Source organism: Cotesia glomerata, linkage group LG7 (assembly GCF_020080835.1).
Source record: "Cotesia glomerata isolate CgM1 linkage group LG7, MPM_Cglom_v2.3, whole genome shotgun sequence".
NCBI lineage: Eukaryota > Metazoa > Arthropoda > Insecta > Hymenoptera > Braconidae > Cotesia > Cotesia glomerata.
In genome coordinates, this window is record NC_058164.1 from 19,567,638 (window position 1) to 19,584,102 (window position 16,465).

Genomic DNA, 16,465 nt, shown 5'->3' on the forward strand with positions numbered 1-16,465 from the left:
AAAAAAATTTTCAACTCTTCTCTTTTCTGCAGATATCTGATCAATTTAAATGATAACAAATATTAATTTTAAAAACAAAATTTTTCTAAACCCAAACATACCATAAATATTAAAAAAAAAAAAAAAAAATAAACTTACCAGGTTCCGCAAAAGTGATAATTTCAGAGGTTCTTGCGTAAAAGTCATCCATCTCGACATCAGTGCCCCGATAATCTTCGTATCCACTTTCTCTAAAACTCTCGGTGGATGTCACGCCCTCGGTCATCGACTCCTCGGCCTGGTTGACATTCCTATTATAGGAGTATTCGTCACTGGCATAAAAAAATTGTCCATACTCATCATTGTTGTGTTGACGTTTATTATTATCGTGTAAGGTGTTCCGTATATCAGGATAGTCAGGTGACGGTTGTGCTTCAGCACGATATAATGTTTCAAGAGCAAGATGTCGTGGTACTTGTGCCAATGTTTTATTGACATCTGGACGATTTCGGAGTCCAAGTTTCGTGAGAATTTGGTGTTTGATAGCTTCAAGTCGTAAATCATCAGGGCTTGGTCCTATTTCTTTACGATGAATTGTGTGGACGTGCTGATGCGGACATCCAGGGCACGTACGATGATGGTGCGCTGATTGACGTCCAAATGCACAATTAGGCAAGACAATCAAGCAGCTAATAAGAAGCACGAGAAGTAAAGGAAGGCTAGAAGATGAGTACGGTCCGTCGGATCTTACCAATAATTTTCGTAATAAATTATCATTAGTATTACTATTAACATTTTGATTATTATTATTAATATTATTATTATGAATATTGTTATTATTATTATTAGTAGTAGTAGTAGTAGTAGAATTAGCAGTAGTACTATTATTATTGTTATTTTTTGTGCGTCCACGAGCGAGCAGTTGGAGGTGTTCACCACCGTGTAATTCGGCGTTATCCTCCAATTGTCTTGTCCTCGACGGACGTACCTCAAGCATTTCGACGGAGAGTCACCTCCAAATTCTTCTCCGCCAGCCTCGCACCACTCTTTTATTATTGTCCACACGTTTATTTTTCCTCCAGTGGGTGTTACACTTGGTTCTACCAGCAGAAACTCTTGTTTCTTGTGTTTGCTGTTGTTGCTCCTGGTGGTAATCCTCTTCTTCAGATACTTTCTCTTTCTCTTGAATTCTAAGCTTGGACGTTGGTGTAACGCTACAGACAACAACGTTGAAGACGTTCGAGGACGACGACGGGGAGAAGGCATCATCGCCTAAACACCCCATTACCAAGGACTCACGGACTTGTGATTAGTTGTCCTGCCTTCCTGATTCGAAAATACGGCCATTCACCAGGACTAATTCCCTATTTGTTTCTAGTACTTCCAATCCAATGCTTCTTAGACCCTTTTTACGTGGGTGCTTCTTTATAATATTTTTTAATTAATTTTTTTTTTTTTTTTTGTATATTACAGTAATAGTAACAGTAATAACAACAACAATAGCAACAACAACAACAACAATAATTGCTACCCACGACTACTACTGACAACTACTGGTTATCAAACTAAAAGGTAAAATATAAAATAGAGACTCCCAGAGCCCTTTTAAGGCCGACGAGACTTCCTAGGGCACTTTCTGTGACTTACTAAGGCTTCACTACCTGCCCTAACACCCGAACTATGCAGCATTTAAAAAAACCTATGTACTCCCGCGCCAGTTCACCGGGGAGACACCGGTGTCTATTCGCCAACAAATCTCCAATATATATTTTATTTACTGCTTATCTCAACGAGTATCACCAACACTCTGAATTAACATTCAGGTGATTCCACATGGTATGTAATTATTATTAAACACCCACCTGACAAGTAATACTTTTTAAACCACTTTAAAAAGATGTTTTTGTCTTGGCACTTTGGTGTAATTATCAATAATCAAACAACTCTTTTTTCTCATATAAATTTTTTTATTTTTTAAATTTTATTTTATAAAATTTACTCACTCTCCTGTCAACAGCATTCACTACGGAAAAAAGGATTTTCTTTCTTGGAAAACCGAAGCACGCTTCTCGGAGGCGCGCCGGACACTGAAGGGGCATCCACCACCACAATCCACCCACCCACAACGCTATAGGTTGTAAGCTAGCGTAGCGTAACTAGTGTAGCTAGTATAGCTAGTATAGCTTCGACGCTGTCTGCTTCTGCTCCTTTTTTCTCAGACAGAGTTTCTCTCCTCCTCCCCCTTGAGCCCTCCTCCTTTTTCTCCTCTCTTTTTCAGGTCCTCTTTAAATATAAATTCTATCTCTTTCATTTACATTATGTAGCATGTAAAATGTAGGATACCACCAGACTAACTCTACCAACAACTAACTCAACTCTCCAACGTCAGTTCACGTACATACTTCCATTGCATATACGGTCAGACCTGAGTGATAAGGAAAGGGTAGAATACGCAGAGTTACAACATGTGTATCCTTTTCTAGCAACCCCTCCCGCAACTCCCGTTTTTCCTTCCCATTATATATACACTTGTGCTATAGCGCTTTTTAAAGGTATATGCACTCTCTGACACTCTGCTAGCCCGGCGCACGCATATCCATATCCACTATTTGGTTCCGTTGCATTTGGATAGAACGATCCTTGACACTTGCGCAGAACGTTACACCTCCAATAAAATACCTTCATGCGCCTGTAGGTTGTAAGGTAACGGTCACCACTGGACATTCCTGGTGGAAGCTGAACAGAATCAAAAATTGCCACGTGGCTTTCGCGTGTCACTGCCGGCAACCCTCATTATCATTTTATTTATGCTATTACTTGTAATACAACAACTCGGAACTCGAGGGTTGCATGTTCATTAATTATAAAATAAAAAAACATTTTTAATTAATTGTAGTGTTTAGTAATGTTAATGGTAAAAATTGTTTGGATTTTTTAGCAAAAATACGAGACATTTGAAAAAAAATTAAGCAATTAATAAAGGGTGTGGTAATGGAGGATAACACTCGGTCCTCTGAGTTGTGATAATATTTGCGGGTAAAGAGGCGGAGAAGAAGTATGTACGTATTAAGAGTAAGAAGGGAAAAATAATGTCAACCGTTGTGTGGTAAAAATATTATACAGAGGATTGAATTAATATGGAAGAGTATAAGGCTAGAAGATGAGAGCGAGAGAAGTATAGTTGTAAGCATATTGATCAGAAGACAGTAGTTGGCCGAATGCCACGTGGTGATGCTTTGCAAAAAGAGGCGCCGGATTCTACCAAGGTTCTATCTTAGTATCCTTACTTGATCTTTCTCTCATGTCTAGCGATAAAATAATCTTCTTTTATCGTATTTAATACTTTTTACGGTATTTCTCACGCTTATTTAAATAACCGTTTGTATTGATGTTTAGAAAGTATTTTTTATCATCCTCCATTTTTGGTTGAAATTTTACGGAGTTTTAGTCGCAAGAAAGTCTTAAAAATTTTTGTAGACTATGATGAATTTCATGTTAAGAAATCAAGCTGAAGCCATTGTAGAGCGCATCTTGTCGCTTTGCGCTTCAGCCATACAAATTAAGAATGTTCTTGCGATAAAAAAAAAATAAAAATTTTTTTCATTTATTTTATGTTAATTAATTTAACTACTTTTTAATGAAATAAAAATTAAAAAAAAACTCATAATCAATAAATATAAAAGAAAAAGGGTTTATTTAAATTGCTTGCGTATTAGTAAATCTACTTTATCGAAACCACTCGTGTGTTGATAAAAAGAATAAGTATTCGATCAACAGTTGAAAAATTTTGTTTCTAATTTTTCGATTTAAAATAATAGTAATTTTTACAATTAGATTGTATAGATGGCAGTTTGAATTGGTATTTTTATGTCTTTATAATAAATAAAAATATCCATTAGTAGTTAGTATGATGTGATATATCAAAGAAGTCCATTTTTATTTTATTTTTTTTTGTTATCACCGGTATACTTTTAATTTATTTTTTAAATAAAAATAGAAAAAATGGATCATAATGACAAATTGCAGATCGTCAAAGACGCTATAAAGACGTATGTAAATTTTCCAAAAGAGGGAATAATTTATAAGTAAGTACAAGAATTATTTTTTTTTTGTCTTTTATCAATAGAACTGATGTAAATGTACATTTTAATTTTTTTTGCTGATTTTTCTATAGGGATATTTTTGGAGTGTATCAAAATGTTACAGCTATGCGTGCAATGAATGATTTGATAATTAATCATGTTAGATCTTTGGAAAAAATTGATGTAATCGTGGCTTTAGATTCACGTGGATTTCTTCTAGGACCAATTATAAGCTCTGAATTAGGCAAACCGTTTGTTCCAATTAGAAAAAAAGGGAAATTACCGGGAAATGTTAAACGTGAGAGTTATACTTTAGAGTATGGTGAGGTAAATATTTCTTTTATAATTTTTCCAATTTTATAAGTTTATTATTTATAATTTCATTCAAATACACTATGAGTGGAAAAAAATAAATATTTATCAAGTAGAAATATTGAAGGCCAAGAGTCACAAGCTTATCAATTCCGCAACTCTATGTTTGATCATTTTTCTTGAGTAAAAACGTTTACAATATTTAAATATTGTTTATTAGAATGTATTAATTTTTTTTATTCTATTATAATTCTACGATAAAATTATTAGTTTTAAAAATGCTCATAAAATAGTTTTTAAAAAGTCTCTCTTAAGAAATTAGGTATCGTTGATTTGATTGTGAAAAGTAAAATTCAAACTAACTTGTATATGAAGACACTTAAATTTTCATTAAAAATTCATCACCAACAATCAGCCGAATTATTTTCTTCTTTGTAATTTATTCAATATGATTGAGCAATATAAATGTAGTAATGCCTAATATTTATCAAGAAATTGCACAACTTCATTTTTGCATGCTACAAGTGCAGATCATTAATTAGTTTAGTTACCTTCTAATGTCAAGATTTTAAAAGCACGCGATACACTCATTTTCGATCATCACAAACAAAATAATACAACACATAAATGATAAAACAGTACACTAATATAAAAAAAAAAATTCTATAAACAAGAAAAGAGAGTAAAAGCTATGGTTCACTATATTTTTACAATTAAGCATGTAACAAAAAGTTCTTTATTAAAATATCATGTTATGAGATAGTTTACTATCGCTTAGGATTAATATATATAGAAAAAGAAGAAAAAAAAACCAAGACTATTTGAAATGGAATCGAAGTAAATTTTTCAGTCTTACATCTTACGTTGAACACTTTTAAGAAGAATAGTCAATAAAGATTATCAAAATAAAATCGTTGAGGATAGATATTAAAAAATTATTGTATTTTTTTAATTTATGTTAATTTAAAAATTAAAAAATTGAAATTTTGGAAAAAATATTATTAGAAATAATTTTAGTAGGAAAATTAAACATTTGTATATTAAAGATGATTATTGCTTCAAGTAATCACTTACATTAATTATATACAATTTGATATAGTATTTAAATACAGAAACCGAAAAAGTATTTGTACAGGATATGGAATGAATATTTCTATCACAATATTTATATTTTAAATTTATAATAATAATTATAATATACTTTACAGGCCACGATGGAAATCCAAACAGACAGTATAAGCAGTGGCAAGAGAGTATTGATTGTTGATGATTTATTAGCAACTGGAGGTAAAACATTTATTAACTTAATGTTTTCTTTAAATTAAATTGGCATTTATAAACTGAGAATATTTTTACTAACGATTGTTTAAAAACAAAATAATTCAATTTTTTTAAATGACTCGATAAAAATTAGTTTAAAATCATATGATGTTTATAAATTATCGTTGAATCAAAACTGTATAAATGAGATGAAATATTTTGGTAAAGTAAATCGTCCATAACTTTATCAAAGCCATAAATATTTTTAGCAATATTTTAAAATGATTGTTCGTTTTATAACTAAAAATAATTATCTAATTTTTATAAATATTTTTTTTGTATTTTAGGAACTATGGCTGCTTCAATAAAATTAGTAAAAGCAATTGGCGCAGAAGTCGTTGAATGCCTTGTATTAATGGAATTAAATTCACTTAATGGACGATCGAAATTACCTGTACCTGTATTTTCATTGATTCAGTACAACTAAAAAAATGTGATAAATCTCCCAAACTTCCATTCCAACAAAAATATTTTCATAATTGAAAAATTAGTACTTTATAAGTTGTACTCGATTGTGAGAATATTGCATATTATATCATTTTTTATTGTCTCTTTATATGAAGTATCAGATCATATCAATGATTTAAATAAATAAAATACTGAATTTATTTACCTTAAAGTTAAATGAAATATTATCAAAAGACTACCTTTGACGCTTAATAGTCCTCAGAAACTGTCTGATTTCCTCTTCAAGTGTATCCACATCATCTTTTAGTTCATGATACGATTTAATTTTTGATCTCGAACTAGATTTATTACTTACAGAGTTAACTCTCGCTACATCTGTACTTGCGCTTGAAAGCATTTGTCGATAGAGTTTTTGACGTTCATTAGCAACAAAAGCTTCGGATACTCGAAATTGTTCGTCGTAACACCGTCGCTGTTCTAAATAATAGCAATTAAATTAATATTTCTTAAAAAAAACTAAAAAAAAAAAATATTCTTTAGTAATACCTCGTAGTCTTTGTTCTTGAATTTGTTTAATAAAACTCTCCTTTTCATCATTCAATCTTTTCTCCTCAGCTATCTTCGAAATTTGCTGTCGTTTTTTACGCAAATTGAACTCCTCATCTTTTAAATTAATCAACTCATTCATTTTTTCTCTGTCTTCAATAATAAACTTTGGATATTCTTCACATAAAAATGTTGGGTACGGTCCATCAGGTGGTAGCTTACAAAATGTATCTCTGAAATAATCAATTTAATAAGATTATCAATCAAAATTGGTTCCATAGTAAATTAATAATAAACCAAAACTTCTTACTTGAGATATTGTGCAGGATGATTTCGATCCGATATCTCACGATCAATTCGTAAAGCAACTTTTATTACATCTTTAACTGCGATTTTTCCAGGTTGTCTGAAAAATTCTTCAATTCTTTCCTTTTTCACGAAGGATAAAATAATGCGCCTTGAACAAATATTGTAAGCAACAACACATATCAACAATAATGTTGGTTTTCTGAATGACAATAGATGATCCCAAAGAATGAGCCATTCATTCCCTGTTAAGACTTCACTCATAGCTGTCTGAAGAAGTGGCCAAGCGTAAGTAGTTGACGTTATGTCTCTGTCATAATAAAATTTCAGTAATACCGGATCAGTTTCAGCTAAAATATTTTCAATAATACCAAGAATATTTAAAGGCGGAAATGGATGATACTCGAACCATTTTTGACAGTAATTTAAAATAACTGTCAAGACAGCTTCATACGCAAGCAAATGATCTTTTTTAAAAACTATAATAAACGGAAAAATAAACTCTGGTATAAATAATGACTGTGAAAACATTGGACAAAATTGAATAAGCCGATCAACAGTTAATGCAAGCAATGATGTTTTAGTTCTATCTGCTAATTTATAATCATCCAACATTTTAATTGTTGAATCTGTTGGGACTTTGCTAATTATTCCTATAAAAGCTTTTTTATTACTTGGTAATTTCAAAATTGTCCTCCAAATAATCGGGCGATAACGCTCAGGATATTCTCCATATTCTTTCAAGATAGGCAAAAGTCTGTCAAGCCTTAAATTATCTTTGATTTTCCTTTCAACGTGTTTCAAGTGTTGATCAATAGTATGAGTTTTAACTTTCGAAAAAGCTGAATTAACAGTCGATTTTATTTTCGTAACTTCTGCGGTTAGTTTCATTAATTGATCAAAGCAGCTAATGACCAACGATCCATCACACTGAATAAATCCAACCCATTGACCATGTGGTGAAACACTTAATTTACGGACACCCTGAGCAACATGATCAGTGACTTCAACAAATGATTTCAAATTAATATCGAAAAACTTGAACGTTCCATCGTCAAACAGCATAGAAATAATTTTATTAGATCCAGCGTCAAGTGGTAAAGGCACAATCTGAAGCCTCTTGATGCCACTGAAATGCTCCGAAAATTCAAAATTTTTAATTACCGACCATGTTTTTGTGTTGAAGATAATTATTTTATTTTTCCCGCCACAAATTAAGGCAGCTCGTCCATTCTCTGTAAAAATAATGTCTTTTGTGTTATTCAAACCGTACTCAGACAGCGAAATTTTATTGACCAAGTCAAATTGCTCAAACGGCCAAACTTGCAGAGTATCATTTTCATAAATAGCTGTTATTAGACCAGTGGGTGACAGTAATCCTTTTCGTATACCACCCTCGTCAGGTTCTAAGCGCAGCTGATGTAGTTTAGTAAATGATTTTAAATCCCATATTATCGCCTCGGATCTTGAAACAGAGAAACAATAACTTTTGAAAAAACTGATCCGTGTAGGAGGCAACTGATGTCCTTTTAATACATAATAATCTTCAATTGATTCTGCGTCATTGAATACTTGCTTTAATTTGACAATCTTTAAATCTGTTGATGCCAGTCCGATGATAACCTCGCACTGTTCAATTGGATTAAAAGCGACGAATGTCGACTGACCGACATTGCTGAATTTTTTTACAATCCAGTCATTATTAATTAATAAAAGGAAATAAAAATATCCGGTTAAATCGATAGCTGCAGCACGTTCTTCAGATTCATCAAAACAAAATTGAGAAAAATCTAGTCGTTGTAAACATTTTCGTTTTGGATTATCTGCTTCTAGTTTGAAAATATCTTTCCCTATTTTTGTCAACTTAGTACCTTTTGCAGGCATTATCAATTCATAATCTCCTAACTCTTATAACTATTTATTTATACTGTTTAATCAAACATTAGCTAATATTTTAATAATACTGACACTTTTTATCGGGTTTGTTTTTGTTTTGACAGTAGTCCACAAACCGTAAGGAACTGACCTCTAGTGTTTAAACTTACAGACATATGCATTTTGGTGTAGTAGCGCTTCCCTCACGGTTTTGGAAATGCCGTAAAGATTCGGTATTTATACGATACTAGCTGATACCCACCCGCTTCGCTGGGCATACAATAAAATTTTATGTTGTAACCTAGATGAAAAATATAAACAAAATGATTAATTTCAAAAAGATAATTAATATAAATTTTGAATTAGAGAAAAGTGATTGTTTATGATAACCGGTGTTAGCGAGTATTAAATATATGAGAAAAGTATTTTATTATTAATAATCAATCAATCAATGGGTCAGTTAGTCAGTAAATCTGTCATTAGACAGATTTCCGCATCACCCATGACGTACTGTGTAGTGAGATGCGTTCCCATTATAATAATGTTATCCTAAACATTTAGTCTAGACCGGATAGGTCAAATGGTAGAGTAGCCGACATGTCACCGGAAGGTTCTGGGTTCGAATCCCTGTCCGAGCTATCTGAATTTTTTCTCGCATATTCTGTAAACTCTTATTAAGAAGGTCCTTCCTATTTCTTTCTCAATCTCTTCCTCCTCCAATTATTCTGTTACGTGAATGTTGGAACGATTCACGTAATAATTATCCGTAACTCCTATTCTTTTCCGCTTCATAGTATTATTTAATTTTAAAAATGTCAATAATTTTTAATTTTAAAAAAATGTTAATAATAAAATACTTTTCTCATATATTTAATACTCGCTAACACCGGTCATCACAAACAATCACTTTTCTCTAATTCAAAATTTATATTCATTATCTTTTGAAATTAACCATTTTGTTTATATTTTTCATCTAGGTTACACCATAAAAATTTATTGTATTCCTATCGAAGCGGGCGGGTATCAGCTAGTTATTAATAAATTCATAACAAATTAAGTGGTATTAAAAATATATTTATTATTACTCATTTTATTAGAAATTATCTTAAATCGACCGTTTTTATAATAATTTAACGATATCGTTGTAAAATTTTAGAGAAGACGCATCAGACACAATTTACCATTTTAATTTTAATCATTAAAATCAGTATAATCATTTAACAATATCAACTTGATAATATTTATGTTTAATTTATCTGTGTTATGATATAATCGAGTTCATCCTTCATGATTATTCCAATACATATAAGTTATTTCAGTTATTAATGATTTAGCTATTCTTTCTTAAAAAACGTATGATTATGAATTCCTACTGTCCCAACAGTCAATCGATAAAATTTAAAATCAATCATTTTGACAGTTATTATAGCAACGGTAACCATGATAACGGTAACCATGGTAACGGCAACCATGGTAACGGTAACCATGGCAACGGTAACCACGGCAACGGTAACCATAGCAACGGTAACCATGGCAACGATAACCATGACAATGGTAACCATGGCAAAGGTTGATTAGCGTGGGTGGTTGTAGGGGGGTTGAGTTCGATAATTTACGGGTGCCACTGATGGTTTCTTAGATTAGAGGGTCAAAATGATATTTCGCTCCCAAAAAAAGAGAGAGATATAGGGAAGGGGAAAGATTATAGGGCACGGGAGGGGAGGAGAAGAATGAGAGGGAGGGGAGGGGAGGGCATATGTGATGGTAGACGAAAAATTCATTTTGGCTATACTTTTCTCATATATTTAATACTCGCTAACACCGGTCATCACAAACAATCACTTTTCTCTAATTCAAAATTTATATTCATTATCTTTTTGAAATTAACCATTTTGTTTATATTTTTCATCTAGGTTACACCATAAAAATTTATTGTATTCCTATCGAAGCGGGCGGGTATCAGCTAGTTATTAATAAATTCATAACAAATTAAGTGGTATTAAAAAATATATTTATTATTACTCATTTTATTAGAAATTATCTTAAATCGACCGTTTTTTATAATAATTTAACGATATCGTTGTAAAATTTTAGAGAAGACGCATCAGACACAATTTACCATTTTAATTTTAATCATTAAAATCAGTATAATCATTTAACAATATCAACTTGATAATATTTATGTTTAATTTATCTGTGTTATGATATAATCGAGTTCATCCTTCATGATTATTCCAATACATATAAGTTATTTCAGTTATTAATGATTTAGCTATTCTTTCTTAAAAACGTATGATTATGAATTCCTACTGTCCCAACAGTCAATCAATAAAATTTAAAATCAATCATTTTGACAGTTATTATAGCAACGGTAACCATGATAACGGTAACCATGGTAACGGCAACCATGGTAACGGTAACCATGGCAACGGTAACCACGGCAACGGTAACCATAGCAACGGTAACCATGGCAACGATAACCATGACAATGGTAACCATGGCAAAGGTTGATTAGCGTGGGTGGTTGTAGGGGGTTGAGTTCGATAATTTACGGGTGCCACTGATGGTTTCTTAGATTAGAGGGTCAAAATGATATTTCGCTCCCAAAAAGAGAGAGATATAGGGAAGGGGAAAGATTATAGGGCACGGGAGGGAGGAGAAGAATGAGAGGGAGGGAGGGGAGGGCATATGTGATGGTAGACGAAAAATTCATTTTGGCTAGGAATTGCGTAAAATCCGTTCTTAGTGAGCGTCTACATCACGAATGGAGTAACTATGCTAAATTTCAAGTCAATCGGGCGAATAGTTTCGGAGATCTCGTGATGAGTGAGTGGTATTTCGCTTATATATATATAGATTATCTTAAATCGACCGTTTTTATAATAATTTAACGATATCGTTGTAAAATTTTAGAGAAGACGCATCAGACACAATTTACCATTTTAATTTTAATCATTAAAATCAGTATAATCATTTAACAATATCAACTTGATAATATTTATGTTTAATTTATCTGTGTTATGATATAATCGAGTTCATCCTTCATGATTATTCCAATACATATAAGTTATTTCAGTTATTAATGATTTAGCTATTCTTTCTTAAAAAACGTATGATTATGAATTCCTACTGTCCCAACAGTCAATCGATAAAATTTAAAATCAATCATTTTGACAGTTATTATAGCAACGGTAACCATGATAACGGTAACCATGGTAACGGCAACCATGGTAACGGTAACCATGGCAACGGTAACCACGGCAACGGTAACCATAGCAACGGTAACCATGGCAACGATAACCATGACAATGGTAACCATGGCAACGGTTGATTAGCGTGGGTGGTTGTAGGGGGGTTGAGTTCGATAATTTACGGGTGCCACTGATGGTTTCTTAGATTAGAGGGTCAAAATGATATTTCGCTCCCAAAAAAGAGAGAGATATAGGGAAGGGGAAAGATTATAGGGCACGGGAGGGAGGAGAAGAATGAGAGGGAGGGGAGGGAGGGCATATGTGATGGGAGACGAAAAATTCAGTTCGGCTATGAATTGCGTAAAATCCGTTCTTAGTGAGCGTCTACATCACGAATGGAGTAACTATGCTAAATTTCAAGTCAATCGGGCGAATAGTTTCGGAGATCTCGTGATGAGTGAGTGGTATTTCGCTTATATATATATAGATTATCTTAAATCTACCTTTTTTTATAATAATTTAACGATATTGTTGTGAAATTTTAGAGAAGATACATCAAACACAATTTACCATTTTAATTTTAATCATTAAAATCAGTATAATCATTTAACAATATCAACATTAATATTTATGTTATATTTATCTGTTTTATGATATAATGGAGTTCATCCTTCATGATCATTCCAATACATATTAGCTATTTCAGTTATTAATGATTTAGCTATTCTTTCTTAAAAAAAGTATGATTATGAATTCCTACTGTCCCAACAATCAATCGATAAAAATCGATGTATTTGCCTAACATTGTATAGAATAATACTGTTGAATAATAATTGTATAGAATATTAATATTTAGTAACTTTCTACTTTTATTCTAATCATTCCTCTGAATTTAATTTACAACCGAATTTGTTATTACAATTTATTTATTTTAACAGTTGTTATAGCAACGGTAACCATGGCAACGGTAACCATAGCAACGGTAACCATGGCAACGGTAACCATGGCAACGGTAACCATGGCAACGGTAACCATGGCAACGGTAATCATGGCAACGGTAACCATGGCAACGGTATCCATGGCAACAGTTGATTAGCGTGGGTGGTTGCGGGGGGAGGTGAGTTCTATAATTTATGGGTGCCACTTGATAGGTTTCTTAGATTGGCGAATCAAAATGACATTTTCTAAAAAAAAAAAAGAGAGAGAGATATAGGGAAGGGGGAAGAAGGCACGGGAGGGGAGGGGAAGAATGAGAGGGAGGGGAGGGGGTAGCATACGTGATGGTAGACGAAAAATCCATTTTGGCTAGGAATTGCGTAAAATCCGTTCTTAGTGAGCGTCTACATCACGAATGGAGTAACTATGCTAAATTTCAAGTCAATCGGGCGAATAGTTTCGGAGATCTCGTGATGAGTGAGTGGTATTTCGCTTATATATATATAGATAAATGCTGTATTTTTACCGTAATACTTCAGTTATTTTAGCCAGTTTTTTTGTCGAATTATTACGAAAAAATTACGAAATAAATTCAAAATATTTACGGCATTACAATAGAAAAATTACGGTATATTAACAGCATTTAAACCGTAAATGTACCGCATATTTACTGTATATCTGCGGCACTATTGCAGCAAAAAACCGGAAAAGAAGATCCCTACTTTCTATTACCGGCAAAATACCAAAAATATGCTGCTTTACTACTATTTTTCAATAGCTTAAAATTTTTTTTTATAATATTATAAATTATCATGAATAATTTTTAAGAGGCTGATAAATTAATTTCTCTGTTATTACTATTATTATCATTTTTTTTAGTCCAGACCGGGATTTGAACCCGGATCGTCTAGTTACGCGCTGAAGGCTCTACTAGTTGAGCTATCAGAGACACTATCCGCATCTATTTACTCAGTCACCTAATAAGACTCACCGAGTAATAAACACAACCGCCCATCTTACGGTAAAAAGCATTATATCTTTAATTATATCAGTATAAACGCGGTAAAATTGCTGTATATCTTTGGTATTTTTATCGTAGAAATACGATTTTCTTATTGTAAAATTATAGTAATATTATAGTTAATAGATAGATTTTTTACGGTAAAAGTTCTAGAGTTTTACGGTAATTTTATTGTATTATTTCTGAACTTTGCAGCAAAAGTACGGTAGAAATGCTGTATAACTATAGTAAAAAAACTGGCCAAAATAACCACAGAAATACCGTATTGTTTCAGAATTATAACGGTTAATTTATGGTAAACGCATTAATACCGAAAATTTACGGTATTTCAAAAACCGCGAGGGTTTCATTCACAAAATTTTTCAAACTCCTAATTTATTTTTCATTTTCATAGAAGAGTTGTTACAGATAATTTTTTTTTTTATTATTTTTTTAGTAGAAACGTATCCAGTATAAAATAATTATTTCCAGTAAGTATATCTATATATATGTAGATTTTAACATTGGACAAATTTTAATCCTGGATTGAAAAATTGACCCTTATTTATTTAAAAACCGAAAAAACATTCAGATATCTACTATTTGCAGTTAAATTAAAGAAAATCGATTTTTAAATACTAAGCCACTGAAAGATTAACTAATAAATTACAAAAGTAATTATAAAAAATAATTGCAAAACTATCGACTCAAGCCATAAATAATTTTAGAGCCAGTTTTTTAAACCAGGGTTCAATTATTTTATCACTGTGAATATACTTATATATTTCATATATAGAAATATATTTACAATGATTGAAATAATTTAATCCTGGGTTGAAAAACTGACCCTTAATTGCATAAGATATATATTGGGAATTTTTTTAAACAAAAACTAAATTTTTTTTACTCTTCGCTAGAAAAAGACAAATTAATAATAAAAATCAGGAATATTAATTTCTGGTTTTTGAGTTCGAAATTTTTAAATTTATATTTTTGTACTTTAATCAGTAAAGAATCGCCGAATTCAGAGCATGTGCGGCATTTGTTATAAAAAAATTTATCTTTTTTTTTTCTTTGTAAATCACATTTTATCGCAAAATATTTTTTATTATTTATATTTATTTTTATTTGCTATTTACAATAATTTATAACTTAAAATGAATCACAATTCTCATATTTCTAATTTATTTTGGCCAATAGTGACAAAATTTTGTACAGTGAAGTTATTATGGATATTTTTATTTATAGTGGTGACAATAACAGTATCTCTTATGGTTATGGTAAAATATTTTGTTCTTCCTACAATTTTAATTCCATATTAACTTAATTTTTTTTTATACAGTATCAAGGTCAGAAGAATGAATTGAAACGATACGTAAGTAACTTGTTCATCTATTTATTTGATACCAAAAATAATAAATTTTAACTAGAAACAGTAAATAATATTCAAATGGTATGATTTAAAGAACTAACTAAATTTAATTTTTCCAATTATCCAAGTTCATGTTATTTTTTTCTATGAAGTTTTCTGAACTCTTTTTCTATAAAAGTATCAACTAGATATTTTCAACTATAAAAAATTCTGCAGTTGTAGTCTTCTCCATGTTTTTTCTTCTAAGTTAAAATTTATTCAGGACGAATTCACTTGTGACAAATATTTTTTATGCAATTACTTATATTTTTTTTTCTATTATAGATTCTTGGTACAAAATCCGCTCATGACATTAGCATTAATAAAGTAAATTACTTTTTATATTTAATATAATTCTAAAAATTTTATAATTATTTATCATATAATTTTTTTTCTGTTAATACATCACTTAGGTTCATAAAAATTTCGAAGTACTATCTGAAGATTTATCAGAAAAAAAAGATACTGTACGTAATAATTTTCTCAATATACTCATTTTTAATTTAATAAGCTACAAAATTGTTAAATTGTAGATAAACAAATCTCGGAATGAAATTAAATGTGCTGAAGAAATATTAGATTTCATAGAATCCAAAAAAATAACGTCCGTAGCTTGTTACAAAAATTTGCTAGGCGATTTAAAAAAAGATTTACTGAAAATTGAAAGCGAGGTCACTTTTACTCTTCGTACATAGTAAATTGAATAATAAATGGATAAATAATTGAAAATTCTAATAATATTAAAATTTACAATATTGCAGGTAAAAGAATTGCAAAATGAAATAAAAGAATTGTCGAAACGACGCGATGATTTAAAACATGATATTTTACAAGTAAATATAAAAAAATACATATATTACAAAAGTATAAAATGCTTAATATAAAAATTATTCTAGCAGCAAGAGAAACCCTACATTTGTACCAAAGAACTGGACTTCAATGTGATATCAAATCAAAACAGTTTTGATGATTATAAATTAAAAATAAATTAAAAATACTAATTAATCAAAAATTAAAAGTTTTTTTAATGTATTTGTTGAAAGAATTCTTTTAGCAAATACATTATTGTAAAAAAAAATTTTTTAAAAAGTACTAAAGG

General features: G+C 30.9%; 4 protein-coding genes across 4 annotated transcripts in view; 2 read left to right on the plus strand and 2 right to left on the minus strand.

The window, feature by feature from the left end:
- LOC123269160 (inhibin beta chain) overlaps positions 1–2,213 on the minus strand; it is an 81,664-nt gene extending 79,451 nt beyond the window's left edge. The window contains exon 1 of the mRNA XM_044734733.1: positions 139–2,213. Within this exon, the coding sequence (XP_044590668.1) occupies positions 139–976 (838 nt within the window). The 5' untranslated portion in view covers positions 977–2,213. The remainder of the gene's footprint in view (positions 1–138) is intronic.
- Positions 2,214–3,879: 1,666 nt separating this feature from the next.
- Positions 3,880–6,312, plus strand: LOC123269216 (adenine phosphoribosyltransferase). The gene is made up of 4 exons (XM_044734812.1): positions 3,880–4,064; positions 4,154–4,388; positions 5,582–5,660; positions 5,981–6,312. Exons 1-4 carry the CDS (start codon positions 3,982–3,984, stop codon positions 6,118–6,120), a joined length of 537 nt encoding a protein of 178 aa, XP_044590747.1. The 5' UTR covers positions 3,880–3,981; the 3' UTR covers positions 6,121–6,312.
- LOC123269145 (TBC1 domain family member 31) lies at positions 6,189–9,040 on the minus strand. The gene is made up of 3 exons (XM_044734716.1): positions 6,958–9,040; positions 6,648–6,880; positions 6,189–6,578 (listed from the first exon to the last, which is right to left on the minus strand). Exons 1-3 carry the CDS (start codon positions 8,835–8,837, stop codon positions 6,337–6,339), a joined length of 2,355 nt encoding a protein of 784 aa, XP_044590651.1. The 5' UTR covers positions 8,838–9,040; the 3' UTR covers positions 6,189–6,336.
- Positions 9,041–13,082: 4,042 nt separating this feature from the next.
- Positions 13,083–16,390, plus strand: LOC123269727. The gene is made up of 8 exons (XM_044735563.1): positions 13,083–13,091; positions 13,890–13,976; positions 15,298–15,330; positions 15,652–15,693; positions 15,780–15,833; positions 15,900–16,037; positions 16,128–16,199; positions 16,263–16,390. Exons 1-8 carry the CDS (start codon positions 13,083–13,085, stop codon positions 16,356–16,358), a joined length of 531 nt encoding a protein of 176 aa, XP_044591498.1. The 3' UTR covers positions 16,359–16,390.
- The last annotated feature ends 75 nt before the right edge of the window (positions 16,391–16,465 follow it).